The following is a 24,373-nucleotide window of genomic DNA, read 5'->3' on the forward strand; positions in this document are numbered from 1 at the left end:
GAGTTCTAGATAGAATGTCCCATAATAAAACACACAGAGACTATTCCACTATTTACAAAACACTTTCTGTGTGTGATTTAGGGTGCCATTAAATAGGATTTTAATCAAATTTCATCTCTAGCCTTTGAACTAAACCTCTGATCTATCAATTCTTAATTCCTTAAGGAAAGCAAAGCCTGTATATATATATTTTACTTCATACAGATTGCTTATTAAGGTATACTACACATTTTAGAGATTTAGTATATTTTTTGCTGTAGGTTCTACCTTGAAGTGAGAACGTTAAGTTTGACAATGGCTGTCATAATTTTACTATCCAAACTATGATGCGATAGAGAAAGGACATTTTGAAACTTTCTCATTTTAGGACACCTCTATACTCTTAAAAATCACTGGTAACCCTAAAGTACAATTGTTTATATCGTTTATATCTTGGTACCTCTCATATTATAAATTAAAACAGGAATTAAAAAATAATTAATTATTATTCACTCTTAAATAACAGTAATAAACCCATGACATGTTAATGTAGGTAACATATTTTATGCAGAGTATATTTTCCAAAACAAAAATATTTAGTGAGAAGAGCTTAATAGGTAATTGGATTCTCATAACTGTTTATGGATTCAGTCTGCTGTAGTATGTTGCTTTGATTAAGTTATGTCAAAAAATCCAACCTCACACAGATATGTAGTCGGAAACTCATATCAGGTGGCAGTTTTTTAGGGGGGGTAGAGTAATTGCAGTGTGAAATCTGAAATATATCAATGCACTTTTCTTACTCTTCATACCAATACATTAAAATCACCTAGTCTATTTTACTTTAAATAGGTCTATTATTCATGTCTGATTTGGTAGCTCATGAATCGGTCATTTGGGAAATGTTGCTTCACTGAGTTAAACAGATTTTCCAAATGCTGGCACATTTCACAGTACAGTATCAACAAATCACATTCATTACCACATCAGTGGTATCACATTAGTCTTATCAGAAAAGCCTCTAAATATCAGAAGCTGTCAAACTCACAATGGCAGATACAAATTTTCCAAAAGTCTAATTTTTGCTTGACAGCTCAAATTTCCTTGTTGGCAAAAAATACTGTCAGTTGTTTTCCTGGAAGTGACAGGCCCACTTTGTTCATTTCTGACAAAATGTCTGCCAAATACACAAGTCTGAATAACCACGGTTTGTCCTTCATTCTTCTTCTTCTTCTTCTTCTTTTTTTTTTTTTTAAGATTTTATAGCAGTTTTAGGTTCACAGCAAAATTGAGCAGAAGGTACAGAGATTTCCCCTGTACTCTCTACTGCTTTTTAAAATCCTGCTTTTTTAATTGTAACAAAATAGAGTAATGCAGCCCATGTCTTTAACACTTCCCTTTTATTTCCCCTGAAACAGTAAATCAAAGGAAGACGATGGTACTTAAAAGTAACTAAAAATATATTTTACTGTAAGATTCTTAACTTTGATCCCTCTACACTAGTAATCAACTTTTGGATTGAATAGGTACATTTATCATTGATGAATCTTTTAAGGGAAAATAATTATTAACCTTTAAAAATTAAAATGAAAAGAAAACTAAATATGTAAATAACAGCATCCAGATTTACTCGTATACTAAAGAAGTAACTTTTCTTTGTCTGTTTTTAGGTTATCAAACCTCTTTGTCTTCACAGAGCTAGGGTAATTAGTTTACGTGAGTTTATGTAAGAAATGTAAACATGAGAGTGAAAGTATCAATTATGGCCATAGTAGGGATAAAAAAAGTTGAATTCAGTTTCCCCTGAGTTTTGACCTGAAAAAGAAAAATTACTGCCTAAGAATATAATTAGATAAGAAGAATTTTTAAAAAGCATCAGACTGATACAGATGGTTACTTATGTGCACCCAAAAGAAAATAAATTTCTCTCTACTTTGTATTGAAGAAAATGGAAGTAATTGAAGAGAAAACATACTGCATGGTGTAGACATTAAAATATTAAAAATGGTTGAGACTCACTACTTCACAAAGTCTGAACATTAGAATTTGAATTTAGTCAAACTGTTTCATTCTTGAAAGTGGAGTTTCCCATTTGTGATCACTTGCCAAATTGGGGCGAGGCGGGGAGATAGTAAAGGGCATAAGAAAATCTTAAGGGATATGCTCACCATCTTGACTGTGGTTTCGTGGCTTTCTATGAATGTCAAAACATCAGATTGTAGACTTTAAATATGTGAGTTTATTGGATATCAATTATACATAATAAATCTGTTTTTTTAAAAAAAAACCCAGACTTCACCAACCGCTACCCCAAGTATACCCAAATCTGTTAAATTAAGGATTTATATAATTTTTCACAGGAGATATGGGACAAAATTCCTATAAAAGACCCCACATAATTTTAGAATGAAGACAGCTTACTGATTTCTCATTTTATACAAGCTGTAAACAAAAGCATCTCTGCCTGTCACTAATAATTATATACATTTCTTAAAGAACTGTGAATCAAATGTTAATGGCAACATAAAATTAGAAGTATATTGCTCTAAAATAAAATAAATTTTTTCCTTAGAAGGCAATGCTGACTTTTCATCTTGAAAGTTTCAAAAATGCAAATTAAAACAGATGCTTATCTCCTTAGCTTCTAAAATAATGTTAAGCTTCTATAAATATCAAATATTACTAATAGTGTAATGGTAACATATACATAATACAGATCTTTCTAAAACTGATTTTGTAAGACATATTCAAGTGAATTTTGAGCTGCTACTCCGTCAAAAACATCACATTAATGGTTTCTGATAAATTACAGGCAATGGTATAATTGAAGATCTTGGGTAATCACTTTGCTTATGAAAGAGTCATGGTTAATTAAGTATTTCTCATAATATTATATAGTGGGGTGTCAATGTAATGTTCAGATATAAAACTAAATTAAGCTACATTATATAGAAATATATAACTAAATAAAATATGGTCTAAAATGAGTTTACACATGAACAAGATTATTGGTATCTCTAGTAGAAAATGTGTTGAAGTAGAAAACTCAGTATATTCTTTTGTTTCTGGCCTCAGAGAGGCTGACTGGCATGAAACTTCGGCACTTACCTTCCAATTGTGTTGGGTAGCATTGTAAGTTGATTGTCATCTACTTTTAGAGTAGTTAGTTTTTTCAACAATCCTAAAACAGAGGAGAAGATTATTAATACATGAGAACAGATTTCTGAAAGAGAATACAATAATTAAAGGAATTACTTGTGATGAATGTTTGTCATGCTGTTTGGATGTACTCTGCTTATATCAACCTACAAACTGATAAATATGTGTCTAATTTTGACTTTCCAGTTGCAAAACATCTACTTACATCAGTGGGAGTTGAAGTATATTGATGGAGACAGGTAAACAAAACATAAGGCTCCCCAGAATCCTGAGTTGGTGGTATCACTACCACATTTTTCTTTTCTATTATGCAGCCAATGGACCAGATGAAAATTTTTAAGCCAGCTGTGATTTAATATTTAATTAACTCGTAAGCACTAACAACTAACATTCCTGTTGTGATACAAATTGAAAACAAATCTGAATTAAGCCTAATAATAATGAATGAGTACTGAAATACTGCAGTGTAGTGGTTCTCATTATGGACTTGGAAAATTACAATATATGACCTCATATTCTTTCTTGTTATCATAAATTCTTGACTTGGATCAGCAGTACACAAAAACTTACGATTTTTTGATACACCAAGTAGAATTGGCCAAGAATTGAAGTTCCAGCTATTTATATTTCAGTGTCTGACTTATGCCCTCTAATTCCTCAATGCTTGATGTACTCCCCCTAATGAGCAACAACCACGGAGTAGCTGAAGAACAGTTTCCTTTACCCAGCCACCACATAACCCACAGTATCAACGTGGCTTCAACAGCCACAATCCAAGAGCAAAGCATTAACAGTGACTAACTTCTGTTTTACAGTGAACTATGGATATATGCTATAGATGACTTGTTTCATGAAAAACTTATTCTGATAGACATAGTAGGCTCCATGGTCAAATGTGTTTGGGAGATGCTAAAAAAAAATCAACCAGATTTCTTTAATGAAGTCTTTTGAGAAATTTTTAATATACTAATGTAGCAGGGTGGCTCTCCACGGTCATCGTGAAATTCGTGTGTGCACACAGAGAATCCTGTACAGTGGTGTTCTGTGAACATGCTTTGAAAAGCATCGCTACAAGTCATGCTTATCCCCTCTCAAGCATTTTGAGCATTCCTTAAAGGAAAAACGCAAGTGACAAAAAATCTAAAATACAGCTGTTGCTACAATTTAAGGTTCATTATGCTCAGTTACATATTCTGCAGAAGCACTCAGAATCTTTAGTGGCGAGAAATGTTATCACTATCAGACTGCTGTGAGAAAATACCTGCAATATTTGGAGCTCAATATATCATCTTGTGCCCCTAGGATACGTGGCTGAAAACAGTAGCACCTGGGAAATAGGACAATTCTCACTGGGGTAATTTATCTCTGAAATTTGAACACCCGCTGCCATATTCATCTGTGTTCAAAGGATGACTGACTCACTTTAGCTTCTCTACAGTGTGTGTATAAAAAAATATCGATCCTAGAAATATAAAAGAACTCCTGAGCTTGTTCATCAATTGTGCAAAGAAAACAGAGGACTATGAATTACAGCTAAATTCTTTATGAGTTGGCAGTCTTGGTCAAACTACTGCCCCTGCTCACCAGGGGAGCCAGAGGAGGGTGGACAGTCTCAACATCACTTGATTAGGTCATGAGAAGTTTGGGGCTGGGTTACAGACGGCTGTGCAAACTTCATGAAGCCAGGCTGCAAAGCAATCTTTCAGTGAATCAGCCCTCAGGTCTGCAGTGGTAATGAGAAAACCCTGGGACGGGTTAGGGAATAAGGTCCAAAGGCTGATGCAACAGATTTTTCTGAAGAATGGAGTAGAGGCCTCTACAGCTTTAAAGGCTGAAACGAGTTAGGTTCCCCCTTCTTTGTTCCACGTCTGTGGACTTCAGGAGACCTCACTCGTGCGTGAGGTGGCTACTTTGCCACCCACATAGTCCATCCAAAGGCACGCTCTTTGGACAGATTCCGGCACTTCTGCAGGAATCTGATGGTCCTTGGAGTGGAAAGCGGCCCTCGGCCTCAGCTTTGCTGCTCACGGCCTCCTCTGGCAGATAACTCCTTTACTGCATTTCCATCACATCTGCCTGGACTCTTCTGCCCTACAAAAACCAAGGGTATTTTATCCTGTTCCTTCCTCAGTTCTCCACTTCTTTATCCTATGTTCCCAACTAAGAAGTACTGAAGAGAAAGGAAAAGGAGGTCCTTACTATGATTTTAGCTACTTACATATAAATATATAATAAGCAGAAATGTAGTAAGCACCAATATTAATACAACTTGTTATTGAAATAGATAATATTTACATGGCATTTACACATATATAATAGAATTTTGAAAGCCAAGTAGTTGTGCACTCATCAAATCTAAGATTATACTAACAGTTACATACTATACTAACATTGATTGAATACTTCCTATGTGCCAGGTATTGTTCTAAGCAATTTTACATATGTTACTTCATTTATTTCTCAAAATAATCCCATGATGCAGGTACTGTTACTTAAAAAATGGTGAAACTAAGGCACAGCTAGTCAGGTAGAAAAGCTAGAATGTGAACTCAGGTACTCGACTACAAAATACGCATTTTTAACCACTAATGAATAAGATAAACTGTTTTGGAAAGTAAAAAATATATATGTATTCCCCTTTATTGAGTTCCTCTGCTACCCAAAGAAACTGACCGTTAAATTAAAGCTCTATCTTGAAAAATAAAAGAGCCCCCTTCACTTGCCCTGGAACCAGCACAGGAAAGGGACTCAGCATACAGGGTTTGTTGTTGACTGTATCACTCCACTCAAATACCCCTCAGCTGCAGAACTAAAATAGGTGTAAAGCAAGTAAAGATTTTAAAAGTTGCTATTTTCCTTTATGAACACTATGACATTTCTTGTCTTGTGTTCTTTTAGGTGTTGGTAGTCCAATAGACAACCCATGCTCAAATAAAGAAGGCAAGGTGCAATTTCCCATCCAATCAGAATCAGTAAATTATTTCAGAGCCTTAGAACAGAGTTGACAGTCCCTCATCCCTGGTATTTCTCTTGACCAAGAAGGAAATTCCTAGAGGAAAGTCAACCATTCTACATGTAAAATGAGGTACTCTGCAGATGTGGTTTCCCTAAAAGGTCAGTAGGGTCCAGAGATAGTTCGAGGAGTAAGTCACTAACAAAGTTGCTTTCTTGATTTGAGAACCACTCAGAGTCTAAGTGAAGGTGTGAAATATAATACCACCTGCCTGTGCTAGTCTGCTCTATGCCAGCCAAGTATCTAATCTGATATTTTCTATCACCTCTACATGCTGTCTTCCCAGACCAGAAGGCTAATTTCCTTGTCTGCTTTCTTCATGGTAGAGATTTGAAACAAATTGTTTAAATCATCTTTTATTTCACTATGTGACATTTTCATTTCCAGAATTTCTAACTGGTTCTTTTTTTTATAACCACCTGTTCTTAGTCATAGCTCCTGCTTTTGTTTTATAAGTTCTTATTGTTTTTACGAATGTTATTGTTCCTTTTATTTGTTTGAGAATAGGCACATACTTAAAATCATTTTTTACGTTGCTTGATAACTTTGGTTTCCCTTGGGGTAGACTTTCCTATTACTTGTGTTTTTGGTTGTTGTGACATTCGTTTTCCTTTAAAATTTTTGTTTGCATGCTCATTAGTGAAGGTGAATACTTCCTCCTTCCCTGTGCTCTCCTCTCCTTGTCTGTCACTTTCATGGTTACCTCCACCTGACCCTCAAGTGTCTGGAGTTTAGAACCAGGTCTTATACTGGCAGCACGGTGCTGTCATTTGATGTGAATATTGTAGATCTAGTCCAAACCAGCTTGTGACTTGCTGTAATTTTCAGCAGAGAATCTGTATCTGTTCTCTCCTTCCACCCTAGCTCTACACGTTAGTTGCAGGTTTTCTTCGGTGTCTTTTTGCAAGAAAAGGTTCCCTGCCACACTGTCTGTAAGTTTATATTCCCCTGGTATGCTTAAGGCCCTTTTTACCCACTGCAGGAACGGAATTTATGGCTGTCGCTGCTGTTTGTGGTCTGGAGGCCACCAGACCTGGGGTCATCACTGTGTTTGCATTATATCTCCGGCCCAGGTATATGTTTATTCTTTGTAAGCGGGGCATTTATTATGTCATTTACTAAATACTTAAGGAGGACTTACCACATACCTGGCCTGGTTCTTTGTACCTAGGAGGCAGTAATGAATAAGAATATGTTCTAATATAAGTCATTTCTCTATTCTCAGTATGCCTTTGAAGTGGTATGGAGTGGTGATTGAGTAGAAGAGTAAGGTGTGCATTTTGACCACAGGATTACCATCTGGACCAGACGGGTGCTTTTTCAAACCATTATGTTTCCTTACCTTCTACAACATAAAATAGTTTTTCCTAAGCTTATCTCATCATAAGTTTCATCTAGGATGTTTAATAAAAATATAGAACAGAGGGCCTAATACATACTTATTAAATGAGAATTTTCACAGAGCGAGCCTGGAAATGGGGACATGTTTAATAAAGCTCTCAGATTAGTCTTAATGACGGTGTAAGTTGGAGAAGCACTGTTATAAAAATACGTAACTATATAAACAAAAAAGTCACCAAATCTACAAAGAAAGAAAAGCTAACCGACTTTGTTAAAACTAGCATTCTCTATTAGCCTGAAAGAGTAGCGAAAATGAAAACAATAAGATACTGAAGAAAAATTTGGGAGACTGACTTGTCTTCTAGCTTCCCTTAAGTCAGACTACCTAGGTTGTGACTTAATTTTCAGAAGCATCAATAAGTTCCAGAACATATGACACACCTAATTCAAAGAGTGTGAAAAACGATATTCCAAAGTTAAGTACTTTGATAATTACTCTCCAGGCTGAGTTATGTCATAAATAATAATAGTAGGATATCTATACAAAAAAGTTTACTCATTATTTCAATTAGAATCTTTCACTATTTTACTCATGCAAAAATTTATGATAAAAATGGATCGAGTGGTTAGTACATACTAACAGACAAAATATCTGCCCTCATATACCTTAACATCATGTAAAAGATATCACTTTTAAATAATAGAACTATGAAGATATATTATATTTATTATGTTATTCCTAGATGATAGTCATGTTAACAATATTATTAAGGATAGAATACAGCAATGTTCTGTGGATAGAAGCTACTACAATTCTATAATAATGTAAGAAAGCATACATGGTTATCAAATTACTCTAAATCTAAGATATATACTCCTTACAATGATATTTTACAACTTAGAAGATCTACAGTTTTTTAAAAGATATCAATTTGGTAGGATCATTTTAAAAGGTCAGGCTTCTTGAATTTGACAACTAGAGTTATTAGAGTTACCATTTCAAGATGTTGGTAAAATATTTTACCATCTTGAATAATGATCTTGTTAATTTATTAATATCAGGCTCACAGTATACTCCCCACATCTGCAGAAAAACTATATTGCCAAAAACAGAAAATGGTATATTTGACATAAACATTCATGACAGAATATTATGTTCTCACCTATAGAGTCAGGCAACTGTTGCAACATATTGGATGATAGTAAGAGGTCCTCCAGGGCTTCACATCCAGAAATGTCCATGTCAACCGTTTCTATTCTGTTTTTTGACATATCCAGGTATACCAACAACTTTAACTTCCCTATAGACTTGATGACATTGCATAAACTCAGGGTTAGTTGAGAAACTTTCACAAGATATTTTAAAGCTGTAAAAATGACAATGCTGTAAAATTAATTTTAAAAGCAAATGCAATAACAACAAGGGTTGGCGAGAATGTGGAGAAACTGTAACTCTCATACATTTCTAGTAGGGGGATGTAAAATTACGCAGCCACTTTGGAAGACAGTTTGGTCATTTCTTAAAATGTTAAATATAGAGTTTCCATATGACCCAGCAATCCCTAGGTACATACTCAAGAATGAAACATACATCTGCACAAAAACACACATGTTCAAAGCAGTATTATTCACAATGGTCAAAAAGTGGAAACCCAAGTGTCCATCAATTGAATGGATACACAGAATGTGGTATATCCATAAGCTGGAATGTTACTTAGCAATAAAAAGCAACAAAGTACTGATACAGGTTACAAAATGGATGGACCTTGAAAACATATGCAGTGAAAGATGCCACAAAAGACCATCTATTGTACGATTCCATTTACATGAAATGTCCGGTATTGGTAAATCTGTGGAGGCAGAAAGCAGATTAGGGCTGCTAGAGGCTGGGGGGATGATGAGGGGAAGGAGTGACTGCTAGTGGCTTCAGGGTTTCTTTCAGTCCTAACAGAAATGTTCTAAAATTACATTGTGGTGATGGCTGTACAACTGTGTTGAGTATTCTAAAAACCACTGAACTATATATTTTAAATGGGTGAATTTTATGATTTGTGAATTACATCTCAATATAGAGATAAAGATAACACACTCAAAGTTGCCACTGAATTGAATTAAATAGATATAAATAAAGTTGCCACCAAAACAACACATGCTGACATGCTGATTCTTGCAATTTCAAATGTGTAAGAAAGGTTTCAAACCATGATTCTGATTTTATTCTACTAAGCAGAATCAATATTTTGTTCATGCAACAGTTCCTTTTGAGGATGTGCTATCTGCCGGGGCTTGTGTTATATACTGAAGAACAATCAAGAGTAAGTCAGCTAATATGGGGAGAGACTTCTCATGATACAAAGTCTTTACCTTTAAGGAGCTCATAGCAGTGAAGGAAAATGTCAAATGAACAAATAGTCATAATACCCCATGATATGAGCAATTAAAAAGCACATAGAGAATGCCATAGAAGCACGGGGCTGCAAATTTCCTAGAAGACACTGTTTATCAAGAAAGAACCTGTACATGGAAGAGAGAATAGCACACACCTTCACCGAGAAGTGTGAAAAAACATGGTGTATTTGAGAAAGAGCAGCAAATTCAAAGTCATTGAATACGGTGAAGTCAGGACTCTAAGAAGCCAACTGTTAAGAGGTCTTACATGTTATGTGAGGATTATGTGAACTCTATCTTACAGGCAAGGAAAGCTATTCAAGGCTTTTAAGATAGTGAATGACATAATCAGATTTATGTCTTATAACTTTGGGGAAATGTGCAGGGAAGATCCATGACTAGAGTTAGAATAGGTATGGAAGGATTAGAAGGATCTGGATGCAGTTTGGCTGAGGAGATGAAAGGGACCTGAGTGAAGGCAGCAGAAGTGAGGATGAAGAAGGGACGGGTTCCAGAAAAATTCAGAAGCGGCACAACTGGATTAGTAACTGATTGCTGAGGACGGGGAGGAATCAAGTCACACACTGGGCAGAGAGTGACTAGTGATCCTTTAGCTGGGACTTGAACACAGGAGTTAGAGCACGATGAAATTCTTTATCTTCCTTTTCTTTAAGGGCACGTTTTGCAAATAAATGTCCACACCTATCTGTGCTCAGTGGTTCATCTGTTTGTTGGTGTACTGTGTACACTTTACTACATTGTCTCTGCATATTGGACAGAGTATAAAAAGTAAATAAGAAATAAGTTCATTACACATGCAGGCACACACTTGGCGCTGTGCTAAGTACTTTATATATAGTACTTGATTTAATACTTTGTACTCTTGCTACTCAAAACGTGTTTTATAGACCAGCAGCATTGGCACAAGCTGGGAGCTTGTCAGGAATGCAGAATCTCAGACCCACTCCAGGCCTCCTGAATCAGAGTACGCACCTGGACACACGCTAAAGTTTAGAGGCTAAGTGATGCCTGTACACGTTGGGTTCCCTGCAAAGTGGAGACAAAGAGATGTTTATGAGAGATTCTTGGGATTAGTATCAGTGGAAAGAAAGAGGGAAGGAAGGAGGCAGGGCTGGGCAGATGAAGCAGCAGGGCTGAGATGAAGTCTGAGGATTTCCTCAGTGTAGTAGTGCTGACGGTGGGGCTGCCCTCAGTAGTCCCGAGCAGGGGGTAAGGGCTTTCGTACTCCTGCACAGACTGACCCCTGGCTGGAGGTCTCCTGGAATACGGGTGTAACCCTGCGTGAGAAAGTTCTCTTCTACCAAGGCACAATTCCTGAAGAGGGTGGGGAGCTGCAGGCAGCATTCCCAGGGGCGGGAGGAAGACAGTAAGTTCTTCATTTCAAGAGGATGATGGATGACAGGATCTACTACAGGTAACACTCCAGGGTTACCCCATCAACAGCAGTGGAGCTAAAATTCAAACTCCTTTTATCAGATTACAGACTACAAAGCCTATTGATCATATTGACACTCCCTGAACTCTAAATCCCTAATGACCCAGCACATGTCCATAGTCCTGCTCCTTCAGATGCCCCTGCAAGCAGAGGGTGTGAGCCCCTTACAGTAGGTGCCACATGCTGTCACTTTACTTATAGCTCTCTGCTCCAAGGAACTATTATCTTATCTTACTCATTCGTCTCTTCTGGGGAGCCCAGCAATAAAGATGTATGTGTTTATGTGTGTATGGGTGTGTATATTTCTTTCTTTCTTTTTTTTTTTTTTTGTTCCTTTATCGTGAAAAAATTTCTTTTCTCTTCGAAGCTTCCTGAGTTGCTATTTCTAGCACAACTCAATATTTCGGTGTGAAGTTTCTAAACATCTTTTTTTGGAAGCAAAATAACACTTTGGGGTTTATTTTTGAGTCTTTCTAAACCCTCACTTTCAAACACCTTATAAAGGCAGTAGTAGTCTGGAGCGATAAAGGCATTTGAGGCCCAGAGCCTCAGAGTTCTTGAGGATATTGAATATTGCTCCAACATCCCTTTGGACATAAAGGAGTCTACAGATGGGCGGTGGACAACAAACAAAAAAGTGGAAGCCATCACAAGCAATATCAAAGATTGTGTTGTTTAGTCATATTTTGATGGATTGATCTTAGAGAGATGGTTGCAAGACAGAGCTATGTAGCAGACTAATTTTTGATCATTATCTACTTGCTTCACTGATTTATGAAAACCACAGTGGAAAAATGATAGCCCAGGCTTCCAAAAGGATTTAAAAAGTATGATACATGAACTAATTATAAAATGAACTCTTTTTTTCCCTGTGTCTTATGACACTAAATATTTAGGATGAATCATTCTGTGAAACTGATAGACAGGGGCTGAAGATTGCAATTTCAAGACTGGCCTTTCAAAGTCAAGCGTTTCCCGGTAATTGCGTGATAGCTATTGCCAGCACTGGACATCCAGAAAGTCATGCCTGTTTAAGGCCGGGAGGTGTGGGGCACTCCCCACAGGAGTATCACAAAACATAGAATTCAACTGTACTAACTAAGGTAAGAAAGCAACTTAAAGCTAGCAGGATATAAGAAAAATCCACTTTTGAAACAGACACATTAGAGAGCATTATTTGTTTTACAGGTTTAATCACTACCTTTCATTTAAATAATACACTTACTAAGGAATTCAAGGTTTGAGTTTATTTGCAAGGTTGGACTTCAGGAAAGTAGCAATTGTGAAAAGTAAGACGAGCCTAATTCTCATTTGTAAGTTTTATTGATTCTCTAGCAACAGCATTTTGGTGCATCGTAGTGAACAAGAGCCTCTGGGGCAGGTTTGAATTACAGCTCCATCGTTTACTGGCTGTGTGATCTTGGGCCAGTTACTCATTCTGTTTCAGCTTCCTCATCTATAACACGGAGATGGTAATAAACCCTACTTCATAGGGTTGTTATGAGGATTCGGTGAGTCATTTATTAAAAAAAACCCAGATAATGCCTAGCCCTGATAAATGCTATGTGGTTTTTAATAACTAAATATATTGAAGAAGCAGGTATAAATTTTTCCAGCTAGACATACATTCTGATTCCTCAACTGTGCACAGGGACTTGATCTGTGTCTTACTTATGTTGCCTCAGGATTAGTACACACCTTGAATATGGCACAAATCTAGCTTTACTATGTGGAGTGGAGTCCAGATTTATCTCTCTCATTATATGTGAGCCCCTCAGACAAATACGCTCAAGGCCATTGAATATACTACCTGTGTAGCCCTGACATTATCATGGTTCCTAGTTCATAGAGGTCTATTTGTAAATGGTTTTTGAATAAATCAATGAATACAAAATGTTCACGCTTTTCTGTTTTGCATCTGTGATGATAGTAGAAATGTATTCTTTTGGTAAGAGATGAAAGTGTTTTTTTCCCCCTAATCTTTTGCCAGATTTTCTACTTTATGTGGTCTCATGCTTGTTCAAAAGAGAATGAGCTTACTGTTTTTGTTGTTATTGCCATCATTTTAAGAAATTGTTAATGTCAGTTCAAACAAGAATTAAGGTTGGCTTTGGGAACACACGTCTAAATCTCATTGGCTGCAGAATTAGTACACATCCAGCCGCCCTGGCTACTTAGCTCAATGCAAGGAGTTTAGAGTTGGCTTTCACTGCTGGGAGCCTGGTGGTTGTTGTGTGTGTGTGTGTGTGTGTGTGTGTGTGTGTGTGTGTGTGTGTACATGCTTATATTTGAGTGCATGTGTTATGAGAGGCAAGAGGTAGTGTTTTATCGAAAGCCATTCTTTCCCAGATGGAAAAGGAAGAAATGGTCACACTCAGTGAGTTGACTCATGAAAACTATTCAAAAGGTATTACTGGATTGTCTGTTAGTTGAGAAAAAAATCTGACTCTTGTTTAACTTTCTATTTTTAACACTTTATGCTCCTTGCCTTTTTCAAAAATTCAGACAGGTTCTATTGGAAATTACCTGAACTGGCAGAGTCTTATTTTGTGGAACAGCTCTAACAACACACGAGCAGAAAGCATTATTTCGTTACCTATAAGAAGACTGATTTTGCAAAACTAAGACTTGGTATATTATATAGGGCATTTTCTTTATTTTCACATAATACAGATTTTTCTGCTTTTGAAAAACAGTAAATATGGAGAGGTGAAAAATACACTCCTAAGAGAAAGAGATACATTTTCATATAATTTACACACCGATAACACTTTCAAAAGGTATATGAAATATTGAAAAAACAAATTACTGACAACACTTGATGACTGAAAACTCCTAACAGATGTTTAACTTTGAAATGAAAACACTGAGATTTAAGATGTAAGATTAATCATTATCAGTTACAATTATTACACAACATGGATGCTGGACAACATGGTGTAATAAAAACTTACATACCCCAGGGAGCACTTGCAACGCATTATTATCCATCCACAACTCCCTTAAATTTTGTATTTGATCCAGAACTTCAGGCTAGGAGAGTGGTAGGGAAAAAGGAGAGAGAAGAAGAAAACTAAATTAGTCTTTTCTTATCACAATATAAAATGTAATTTCTTGGATCTGGAACTTTTATTTGGGAATCTAGTGTTAATCCTCTAAGAAATTCCAAGTTTAACAGACCTCCTGCAGCAAAACTGTAGTCCCTGAGGTAGGCAACCTAGAATTCATGTGGAAACAATCAGAACAACAATTATAAGAATTAAAATTTATTACTCTCCCTTAATACCCTACAATTATCCTTTGTAGTATTTATTATATTCTGTCTTCTTCATGAAAGTATAAGCTTTCGAAGAGCAGAGTAAGGTTTGGTTTTTAATCACTGTATCCTCATATCCCAGTTCTTTGCCATGGTACTTGGCAAATAGTGGGTTTTAACATGTGCAGTATTAGCACCATACACATGGAGAACCACCGCCCCACACAGGCATTACATTAACATAATGTGATAAAAGTATGAATAAGACCCACGCATTTTATCTTTCCATTTACTCAACAAATAATTATTTGTTGAATAGTGCAAATGCCTACTTTGTGAAAGGCACAAAGCAGGATCCACAGTTATTCAAACCCAATTTCTGCCTTGAAGTAGCTGATGGTCTAACTGGGGAGACAAATGCATGTAAATAACTAAAACACAAGGCAACGCACGGAAGAAAAGAATAATGTAAGGAAGTTCAGAAAAAGGGGAGAATATGATCAAGGTGTAAACATATAGTGCATAATGAAACACCTTCATTCCTTAACTAGAAGCTGTTTCTAAATTCTATCTCCTGGGCAGCCGACTATGTACAGAGGACAGAGGTTGCCACTGCTGCCAGCATCATTTCTTGATTTACGGTGACCTCTTCCCGATTTCTTTTCAGAAATGATCCCTTCCCTACTCTAAGGCCACCTGCTTCCCTTGAAGTTGATTTCTCTTTACCACTCCAGGGAACTGATAAAGTCCTAAGCTAATTAGTGCGTTGTATTCACCTGGCCACAGGGTTAAGCTCAAGGATCCATTCAGAGCAGATAAGAAAGAATGGTTCTTTGACTGGGACTTCTGGGAAAAAGACACTTGCTCTGCCTGCTGGATTTGAAACTGGGAGGGTACAACCCTGGGAGCTTCAGGCTTGAGGAAAGGGGAAGGGCCTGTCTGAGTTAAAAGATGTATCCTGTTACCTTGTATAAGCCTAGAATTCAGCCACACCTGAAGTCAGATATTTTTTGTCTTTTCCAATGGGAAGAATTATCACTGAAATAAGATACAACCATAGTTCAATAAAATTTGAGATCCAATTAGGAAAGCCAGTGTATTTGATAGAATACTTGTGGAAAAGAATGGAACTGTATCAACGTGACTATAGGAACACTGATAAATGTGGGTCAGTACAATACATCTCAGAGACTTCCAGGACTGCTTTGGAGACAGTCTCTGATATCTTCAGCCTGCAGTTGCAGCAGAACGAGGCACTATTCTGGGGAGAAGTTTCATTTATAACAAGGATCAAAATCTAAAGTCAGGACATGGCATCCTGCCCGAGTAAGTGGGGGGGGGGTATTTTTGTGTAGGAAAATATTCCCACTGTCACTTAGATCATAGGGAATGGGCAATGAGCTACTCTGCCTCTGTCTTGGGAAACATCAGTCCTGTGGGGCCGTTTTTCTAAGCCTAGGCATCATGCAGACTTCAGGAGAAGAGGAAGAGTTGCATACCTGGTAAGTTCAATACAACCTTATGTTGTAAAAAGACGGAGATTAGTGTATGAACTTGAGACAGTGAGCATTATTCAGGAGAAACTAGATTGGGTTGTGGTAACAATTTAATCCTGAAATCTCAATGGCTTAACACAGCAGGATTACTTCTCACTCCCACTACAAGCCCAGTGTGGTTTTCTGCCCCCATGATCTTGTGTTACCACATCTCAAGACTTCCACAAGAGTCAAAGCAGAGAACAGAGGATATGGAAAGTTAGCCACTGCTCTTAAAGATCTCGGGCTGAAAGTGACACTTATCACTTCTCCTTATAGTCCACTGGCTAGAAATGTTTCTGTGGCCTGGACCTAAGTTCAGGGAAGGCTGGGAAATGTAGGAGTAAATTCATGGAACATTTGGGGAATGCTACTGCCCCTGCCACACAGTGACACTGTATGAAAAACAGAAGGACGAGAACACACAGTCCTTTTGTAATTTAGTCATCCCTTCATTCAGCAAGTGCTCATTAAACAGCTTCTGAGTTCTAAGCACCGCACTAGAGTCATAATGCATGGTATGGTCTCTGCTCTCAAGAATCTCACAGTCTGTTTCTGGGGCAAGCATATAAAGAGCAAACACATGACATTATGAAAATACAAAAAAAGGGGGGACCTCTATGCTTTAGCACTGAGGGAAACCAGACAAGGATTCACGGAGCTGAGATGAGAAGGAGGGGGTCAGAAGAGAGGAGAGGAGAGGAAGCACATTTTGGCCAGAAGCTGAGTGGTGAGAAACAGCATGATGTATGAATGGGAACCACAGGCAGTTCACTCTACTGGAGTGTTAACTGAGTAAAGTTAACACTGAAACTGAGTAAGTAACAGAAAATGAGGCTAATAAAGGGGGGTGGAGTCTATGATGGTCTCACGTTTAGTTAGGGAGATAGGACTTTATCTTACGTGTCAAGGAGTATCACTCAAAGTTTTCTAATAGGAAGTGATTTTGGCAGACTGATGTCTGTCTGTCTGTCTGTCTGTCTATCTATCTATCTATCTACCTATCTTCTTCTATTCTGATGGAAAAAGGAAAAGGAAAAAAAAACAGAAAAACTTGTTAGGACTAGTAATAAACGAGATAATGAGGAACAAAGAGAAGTTGGATTCAGGAAACATTTAGAAGATGCATGTCCCCCAGTTGCCCAGCTTGTGGTGATGCAACCAATGGTGATGCAGAACCTGGAGGTAGGAGCACATACATGAAAGAGGCTGAATTCAGCTGTGATCATGATTAGCTCTAGGTTCCTGGGAGACACAGGTAGAGAAGTCCAGAAATCAGTTGGCTGTTAAAATCTGAAACTTAGGGAATAGGTCTGAGCTAAGAATGTACAACTTAGGTATTTTGTGAAAGGAGAAATCCACATGGATGAGCTCCCTGTGGGGAATGTGAAGACTATCAGAGGGGCAGTTGATTGAGGAAGGAACCCTGTGGAACACAAACACTTGTGAGTTGAAAACAGGAAGTGTCACCAGCAAAATCCATTAATAATTCCTGGGGAAAAAAACATAATCTGGGTAATAAAATAAAGCCTAAATTTTTTTCCTTTGTGTTTAGTCTAGTCTCACTTGCTCACAGGGGACTACGTGCAGAGGCCTTGCGCCCCAGCACTTCAGACAAAGTTCCAGTGCCAAACGGCTGCGCCCAACACCTAGGCTCAGCGGGCCATGTGCAGAGACACTGTGCCCACACTGAGATCTGCAGCCTGAGCAGCACAGCTGTGCCCACCAGCGAGAATTCTGCCCCTGCCCTGCTGTTGAGACCCCTGTAAAACAGCCCTGCCCATGGCCTTTCTGGGAGACCACGTACGCTAGAGTGTGAGCTTGCACCTCTCCATTTGTTGGTCAAAGAGTAATGCTTTCCTTTGCCTCTAAAACAAACTCTGTCTTGTTCTATTGACTCAAATGACACCAGGCAGGAGGACCCTTGTGGGCGCTGGACTCGAAAGGATTGGTGACAGAAGAGCAAACTACAGAAGAAGGCAAGAAGACACAGAGTCCAGGAGAGTAAGGGATTACTAAATCCAACAAAAAAAATAAGAATAAGGAAGTGAACAAGAGTATCATACTCTGGAGAAATAAGTCCAGTGAAGTAAGAGATGATATGCACTCAGCTTTGGAAATAGTAACATGCTGGCAACCTTAGGGATAGCCATTTCATGTGATAACTATATTATAGTGGGTTGAAGATAAATAAGAGACGACTAAATGGGGACAATGCAGATAGAGTCGCCTTTGTAAAGTTTGGGTGAGAGGAAAAGAAAGAAGTTGAGGGGCTATGATGAAACTGAGGGAGATGAGGAAAGAGAAAGCTGACAGAAGACCCTAGCAAAGAGGAACAGATTACAGACAGATAAAATGGTATAAAATTAATAAAGTAAATTCCAAGAGGTGATAAAGAAAATGGGTTTGAGAGCACAAAAAGAGGGTCTCACCTTAAACAGAATTGAGACACCTTGTTCACTGACTCAAGGGCAGGTGGTAGGAATGGTGTGGTCATAGGTGGGCACGGCGATGGGAAGCCTGGAGGTTGAGAGAGAGCATGTCTGAAGGTCTCAGATTTCTCTGATGAAGAAGGAAGATAATTTGTTGAGGAGGCAGGGCAAGAATTTTGTATTCAATGAGCACTTGGCGAGGATGGTTTGTACGGGAATCATTTGATGGGAATCAATGAGGACACTAAGGGCAATCAAAAAACCTCTATCAATGATAATTGTTTTAACTTTTTCCAGGGCCAGGTGAGGCATTGAGCATCTGGGAAAAAATAGAAGAAATAAGGTTTCCATGAGGTTGAGAGAAGTGTAGTAGGAGTGAGGGATAGAGAGACCTAGAAGGATAAAAATTAGAATGAGAAAGCAGAGGTTAGGAGTTTAATATTTCTGAAGTGGTTCCAGGCAACGACAAAATTCAAGCTGCAACCCTGGGGCAGTATGCAGTCTTGGTGTGTGTGGGCAGAGAAGGATGCTGTGGGAACATAAGGCCTTGCATAATCTCTAAGGATCTGGGTAACCTTTGGTGGACTGCATAATTTGCTCCCTTAGTGGCGTCAGACAAAGTGGCAAATAAAGCTGACCAATTATACCTCTAAAATATCTCTCACACTGGGTTCTACTGGGGACCCTAGACATCTAAGAATACTTGGAAAGGGATAACTGATGCTAATCTGTATTCTGATTTTATTTAAAAAGTTCTCATTTATTTAATAACATGATAAGGTAATAATAGTTCTACTTTATGGAAGAAGAATCTAATAATCATTTCCTGGGGAAAGTGGGAATGGTTTGATGAGAGTTGCATAACGCAGCTGGGATTGTTACTCAGGTCTCATGGTTCCAAAGATAACATCATGTTACAGCTTAAAATGGAAATTCTGAAATAATGAAAAATGCTGGTGATCACAAATGCCTCATAGAGAAAGTAAAGCATATGCTGGATTTACAAAAAAAAAGATAATATTTTTACTACTGGATGCTATAATAAAATGTGCCACAGAAAAAATTTTAGTAACTTTCTAATAAAAGCAGAGACAAGATATATTTAACAGATCAATACATAACCTTGCTGAGACAACATGAAGATGACGCAATGACATCTCATGATCAATAGTCAATTTTAAAGTGGATCTTGGAGCTAAACTAAATGGCTTACACCCAACCTTACACATAAATTGCCTTTTTTTATACCACTTAATTTCACTCCTAAAGTTAATTGCTTCCATTAAAAATGAATGAATTAACTCAAGAATGGCTTGGCATATTCAATGCTGGTGAAGGTTCGGTGAGCTGGGCACTCACATAAACTGCTTTAAGGATTATGTATTAGTGTAATCTTTTAGGAAAATGTTTTCAATTTATGTATCTCCATGTTTTGAAACGTTCGTATTTGCTTTTGGGCAACTGTCTTACTGGAATCATCTGAAATATAGAAAACCTTTATTGCAGACAAATGTCATTGCAGAATAATTAATAATATTAAAAAGTTGGTCACGATCTAAGTAAACAATAGTGTAAAGGAAGAGATAACCAAATTATGATAAAATCATATGTTGATATAGTATGATAAGCACATGAAAATGAATTATCTATATTTTTATGTATTTAGATAGATCTTGCAAACAATATTGAATGAAAAAGTGTAAACAATTAATATAACACAACTAGACTTATGCAAATTAAAAACAATGCTATATATTTATGAATACGTACGCATACAATAAAAATAGAAATATCTGGAATACATGCACACCAAATTAAAAGTAGTAATTGACCTGGGATTGGAATAGGACTAGGACAGAGAGCATAGAAAACTTCTGCTTAATCTACATTGTTCTATTTCTTTCCAAAAAAAGATCTAAAATACAAAAAATAATTAATATTTGTTCATTTTTGGTTACTCGGTATTTGATGCATTACTTTAAAATTTTTATATTTTTATATAAAATTTTTAAAAATTTATTTTTATTTTAAAAACATTAGAAAATATCAGGAGAAACTGTATCAAAATATTAATTTTTAAAAATCTCAGTGGTGGGATTATGATTAGTTTTTTCTTCTTTTGCATTTTTCTATATTTTCTAGATTTCCTGTACTTTGTAGGCATTAATTTAATGATAAAAATTAGAGATCATTTCAGTGTCTTTTCTTTACATTTACACTTACCGAAGCCACTTTAGAATTCTCTTTGACATGATCTTACTTTGATTAGTTGAAATGAGCTAAGAAAATGGTTGTCAGTTTTAACATTAATAGAACATACATTTTACATGACTGCGATGGAGTCTAATAACTCTTGTCACGTATGTACAGTTTTAGTTGGTTCTCCTGATCAGACTGTATGTGTTCCTTTTATCTCACTAATTTGAATAGAGTTTAATTATATTTATTCACACATCTATTAAATTTTTTTCTTCCAATGAGATTAAGAGAAGTGTTAACTGAAAAACATAGTATCTCACTTTTATCTAATTTTGTCGAAATTTGACTAGGGAACTTTAACGTTTAAAAAGGGAACTTTATATTTTAAAGTGTTTTAAGATTGATGAGATTATCTGGCAGATATTGTAATACAAAATTGTTAATCCCGGAAACTATGCAGAACTGAAAGGCAACAATATGGGCCCTGCTTCAAAATGCAGATAAATACATGAGAAGGTGGTTTCTCAAATCGATAAATGTCGAATACCGAAGGCAAATTTAGAAAATTATATTCTCTAATCAAAGTGACACAATTATGATACTTCACTGAGACATTTCAATTATTATATTTTTTCTAAATTTTGAGAGCAATACTTCAAAGTATTATTTCTTTCGCTTTTACCATGTTTATCTGATAATGTTGAAGTTTGCAACTTGCCAAAGAAGCATGACTACACTTTTTAAAACTTTCCCTCATTTTCCTTCACTTTTTTATTTAACAATACACTTGGCTTATTACTAGCTCAATAGCTCTCACAACTGGAGAATCTTTTATTCATGAATTCCATGGTACACTGTTGAAACTCTTTCCGATACACAAAATCGAATTGTTCAGCTCTTGATGACAACCCAGCCTGTCATTCTGCCAATTGTTCTGTCCTACATGCCTTAAGACTGTTTAACTTCTTCAGTTAATTTCCTTGGAAATAAAAAGGTCAGCTCCATAGGGTCTGAGCCTATTTCCACTTTACATTAGTTCCATATTTCTCACTTTCATTTCAGATGTCACTCCTTTATGTTCCTAAACTTTAAAGTTTTGGTTTTGGCTTCATTACTACAAATTAGGTAACATGTACGAAAAATATTTTTACATTTTAGAAATTATTGAATGAATAAATAGGCATCCTTAACAATAATTAATAATAAAATGCATTGCTGAGAAAACAAGATTAATTTATAATTAATTAAAACACTTTCAGCCATAAACTGCTATGAGTATTTTAACAGATATGTGAGTGTAACATTTCACTTAAATATTCAAATGAGTATATTGATGGCACACAGGAAATAGTCCACAGATGATATGATGTTGAAAGGGAAAGACACCCATGAATGACTGAATTAGTATCCAAAATGACCCGAAAATGTTGCCTCTACAGTCTTTTTCATTTGCTTGCTCTTCTTCACAGAGACACTTTGGAAAAAGCTTGGCCATTATTTACCTTTGCTTTCTTATCTCCCATTTACCCTTTAAGCCCCTCTGATGTGTCACTGAAAATTGCTCTTATGAAAGTCATCGTGACCTTAATTTTGGGGCCAGGGTCCCTAAAATACAGCTATACAAGTTAGACTTAGTACTTAGCTACTGAAGTCAGACAATAAAGGATAAATAGCGAATCAGGGAAGAAAAAACAATATTAAATGAAGAAATGGAAAACTTATATTGAAGACCAATTAATTAAAGAAAATGTTCTAGCTATATTTTCAAGATACAGAAAAAATGTGCAGTTCCCAATGCAATTTTAAATTTTAGAAACACTAGGTGATATATGTGTGTTCATCAGTGCAAATTTTAATTATGGTAAACTATATAATTTTCATGTTTTATCTATTTTCTCTAGATTCTCTTATTAATCTTTAAAATATTGAAAATTCAGACATATACTTTTAGATATACCATACTTTATAATTTACACATTCTTATGAGCTAATCTGAAAATATCTAAAATTATTTTATTTCTTCCATATTAGATAAATATTTTTTCCAATATAGTTATTTCACTGAATGAAAAACAAATCTGAGTCACTATTTTGTATTTACTACTGTTAGTCAACTCCCCAGTGTGGATTAATTGACAGTAACAGTGAGAAATGTTTTTAATGAAACTGCTAAGATGTCCAGAAGAATCTATGCATAGCATTAGTCTTATTTCCTATAGACACTAGGAAAATTCTTTTTATATTACTAATTGATGATAATATTATTGGATTTTACTTATTTAATACAGTGAAAGTTAGTTTATCTGGCAAACCAATAACCTGAAATCTCTTTAAACTGTTTGTTCCACACGCACTATTGTAAGCTTTTGGATCAGAGCTCACATTTCTGAATCCTTAACACTGAGCAGTGCGCTTGTTGCAAAAACACCAGCAATGACCCTTGAAGGTCGTGGAGATGTACTGCAGAACGGAAGTGCCTTCTGAATCATAAACGACTACTTCTACTGAGAGTGATTTCAATGTAATTCAGAATTTAAGTTCTTTGAAAATCATTAGAGGTAGGCAAGGACAGAGTCAAGACAACACTCAATCATATTTAGGTTCTAAAGTCATCTTGTCTTCAATTTGTAGCAATTAGGAAATGCTAAAAATGAGTCATCACCATTGCGTCTCTACCACTTAGCCTAGTAAGCCTTATGTTTAATAAATATTTGTTAACTGAAAAAAGAAAAAAAATAGTATTATCTATCAGCAAAAGCTTTTAATCTTGCTGTACTTTAGTTTTCCCATTAGTACTTTACCTCACTTCATGGTATTTACATCAATAAAATCTTGTATGTTACACACCACAAGTTTTTAAACTCGATTTTGAGGAATGAAGACTTTTAAACATTATTAGAGTTCCATGGGTTATTTTAAATTGAATTTGGGTTATTAATTTTGCATATTAATTTTATTATTCCTCAACATATTATAGTCTGTTTTATTTATTACTCCTGAATATATCATCTTCTACATTTACAATGTATTTTAGTATTTACTCTTCACTTACACATTTATTTTCAATTAAGGTCCAGATCAGGACATGAATGGTTTAAGTATTGCTGGATATTTATTATATTTATTTTAATATATCCCCCATAAAACAATATAAACTGGTAAAGAAAATTTGTAACATTCTATAACATCTATCCCTGAACCTGGTTAGTGTAGTACCTATTATATTAATAATAATAATAATCACCATCATCATCATCATCTAAACCTAACAACTTATAATACTTCTCATTATAAGTATTAAAACTTAGAATATTTACTTGTAACTATTCTAACTGGCCACTTCTGAAAATTTAACAAGTACTTACCAAGCACCAACCTCCCGTCCAGCACTTTGCTATGGGCTACAGGTGCATGTGCACATGAGGGAGGGGAAAACTCAAGAGCATCGCAATATAATCTCAGACAATATGCAGATACAGACTAAAGGAGAGAGATATTGGATCCAGGACAAAAATACTGTGTCAAAAATTATAGTAGCACACAAGGCCAAAGAAAATATGAAGTGAATTGAGGAAAATAATATTAGCCTACCTGACCAAATACTTTATAATAACT

General features: G+C 36.2%; 1 protein-coding gene across 4 annotated transcripts in view; it reads right to left on the reverse strand.

Moving 5' to 3' along the window:
- LRRC7 (leucine rich repeat containing 7) overlaps positions 1 to 24,373 on the reverse strand; it is a 426,756-nt gene that overhangs the window by 105,773 nt on the left and 296,610 nt on the right. For all 4 annotated transcript variants that reach the window (XM_031683476.2, XM_031683477.2, XM_072975751.1 and 1 more), the window contains exons 7-9: positions 14,295 to 14,369; positions 8,656 to 8,800; positions 3,088 to 3,160 (exon numbers count right to left, since the gene is read on the reverse strand). In XM_031683476.2, coding sequence (XP_031539336.2) covers positions 3,088 to 3,160; positions 8,656 to 8,800; positions 14,295 to 14,369 — 293 coding nt within the window. The remainder of the gene's footprint in view (positions 1 to 3,087; positions 3,161 to 8,655; positions 8,801 to 14,294; positions 14,370 to 24,373) is intronic.

The sequence above is a fragment of the Vicugna pacos genome, chromosome 13, assembly GCF_048564905.1.
Source record: "Vicugna pacos chromosome 13, VicPac4, whole genome shotgun sequence".
NCBI classification, from domain to species: Eukaryota; Metazoa; Chordata; class Mammalia; order Artiodactyla; family Camelidae; genus Vicugna; species Vicugna pacos.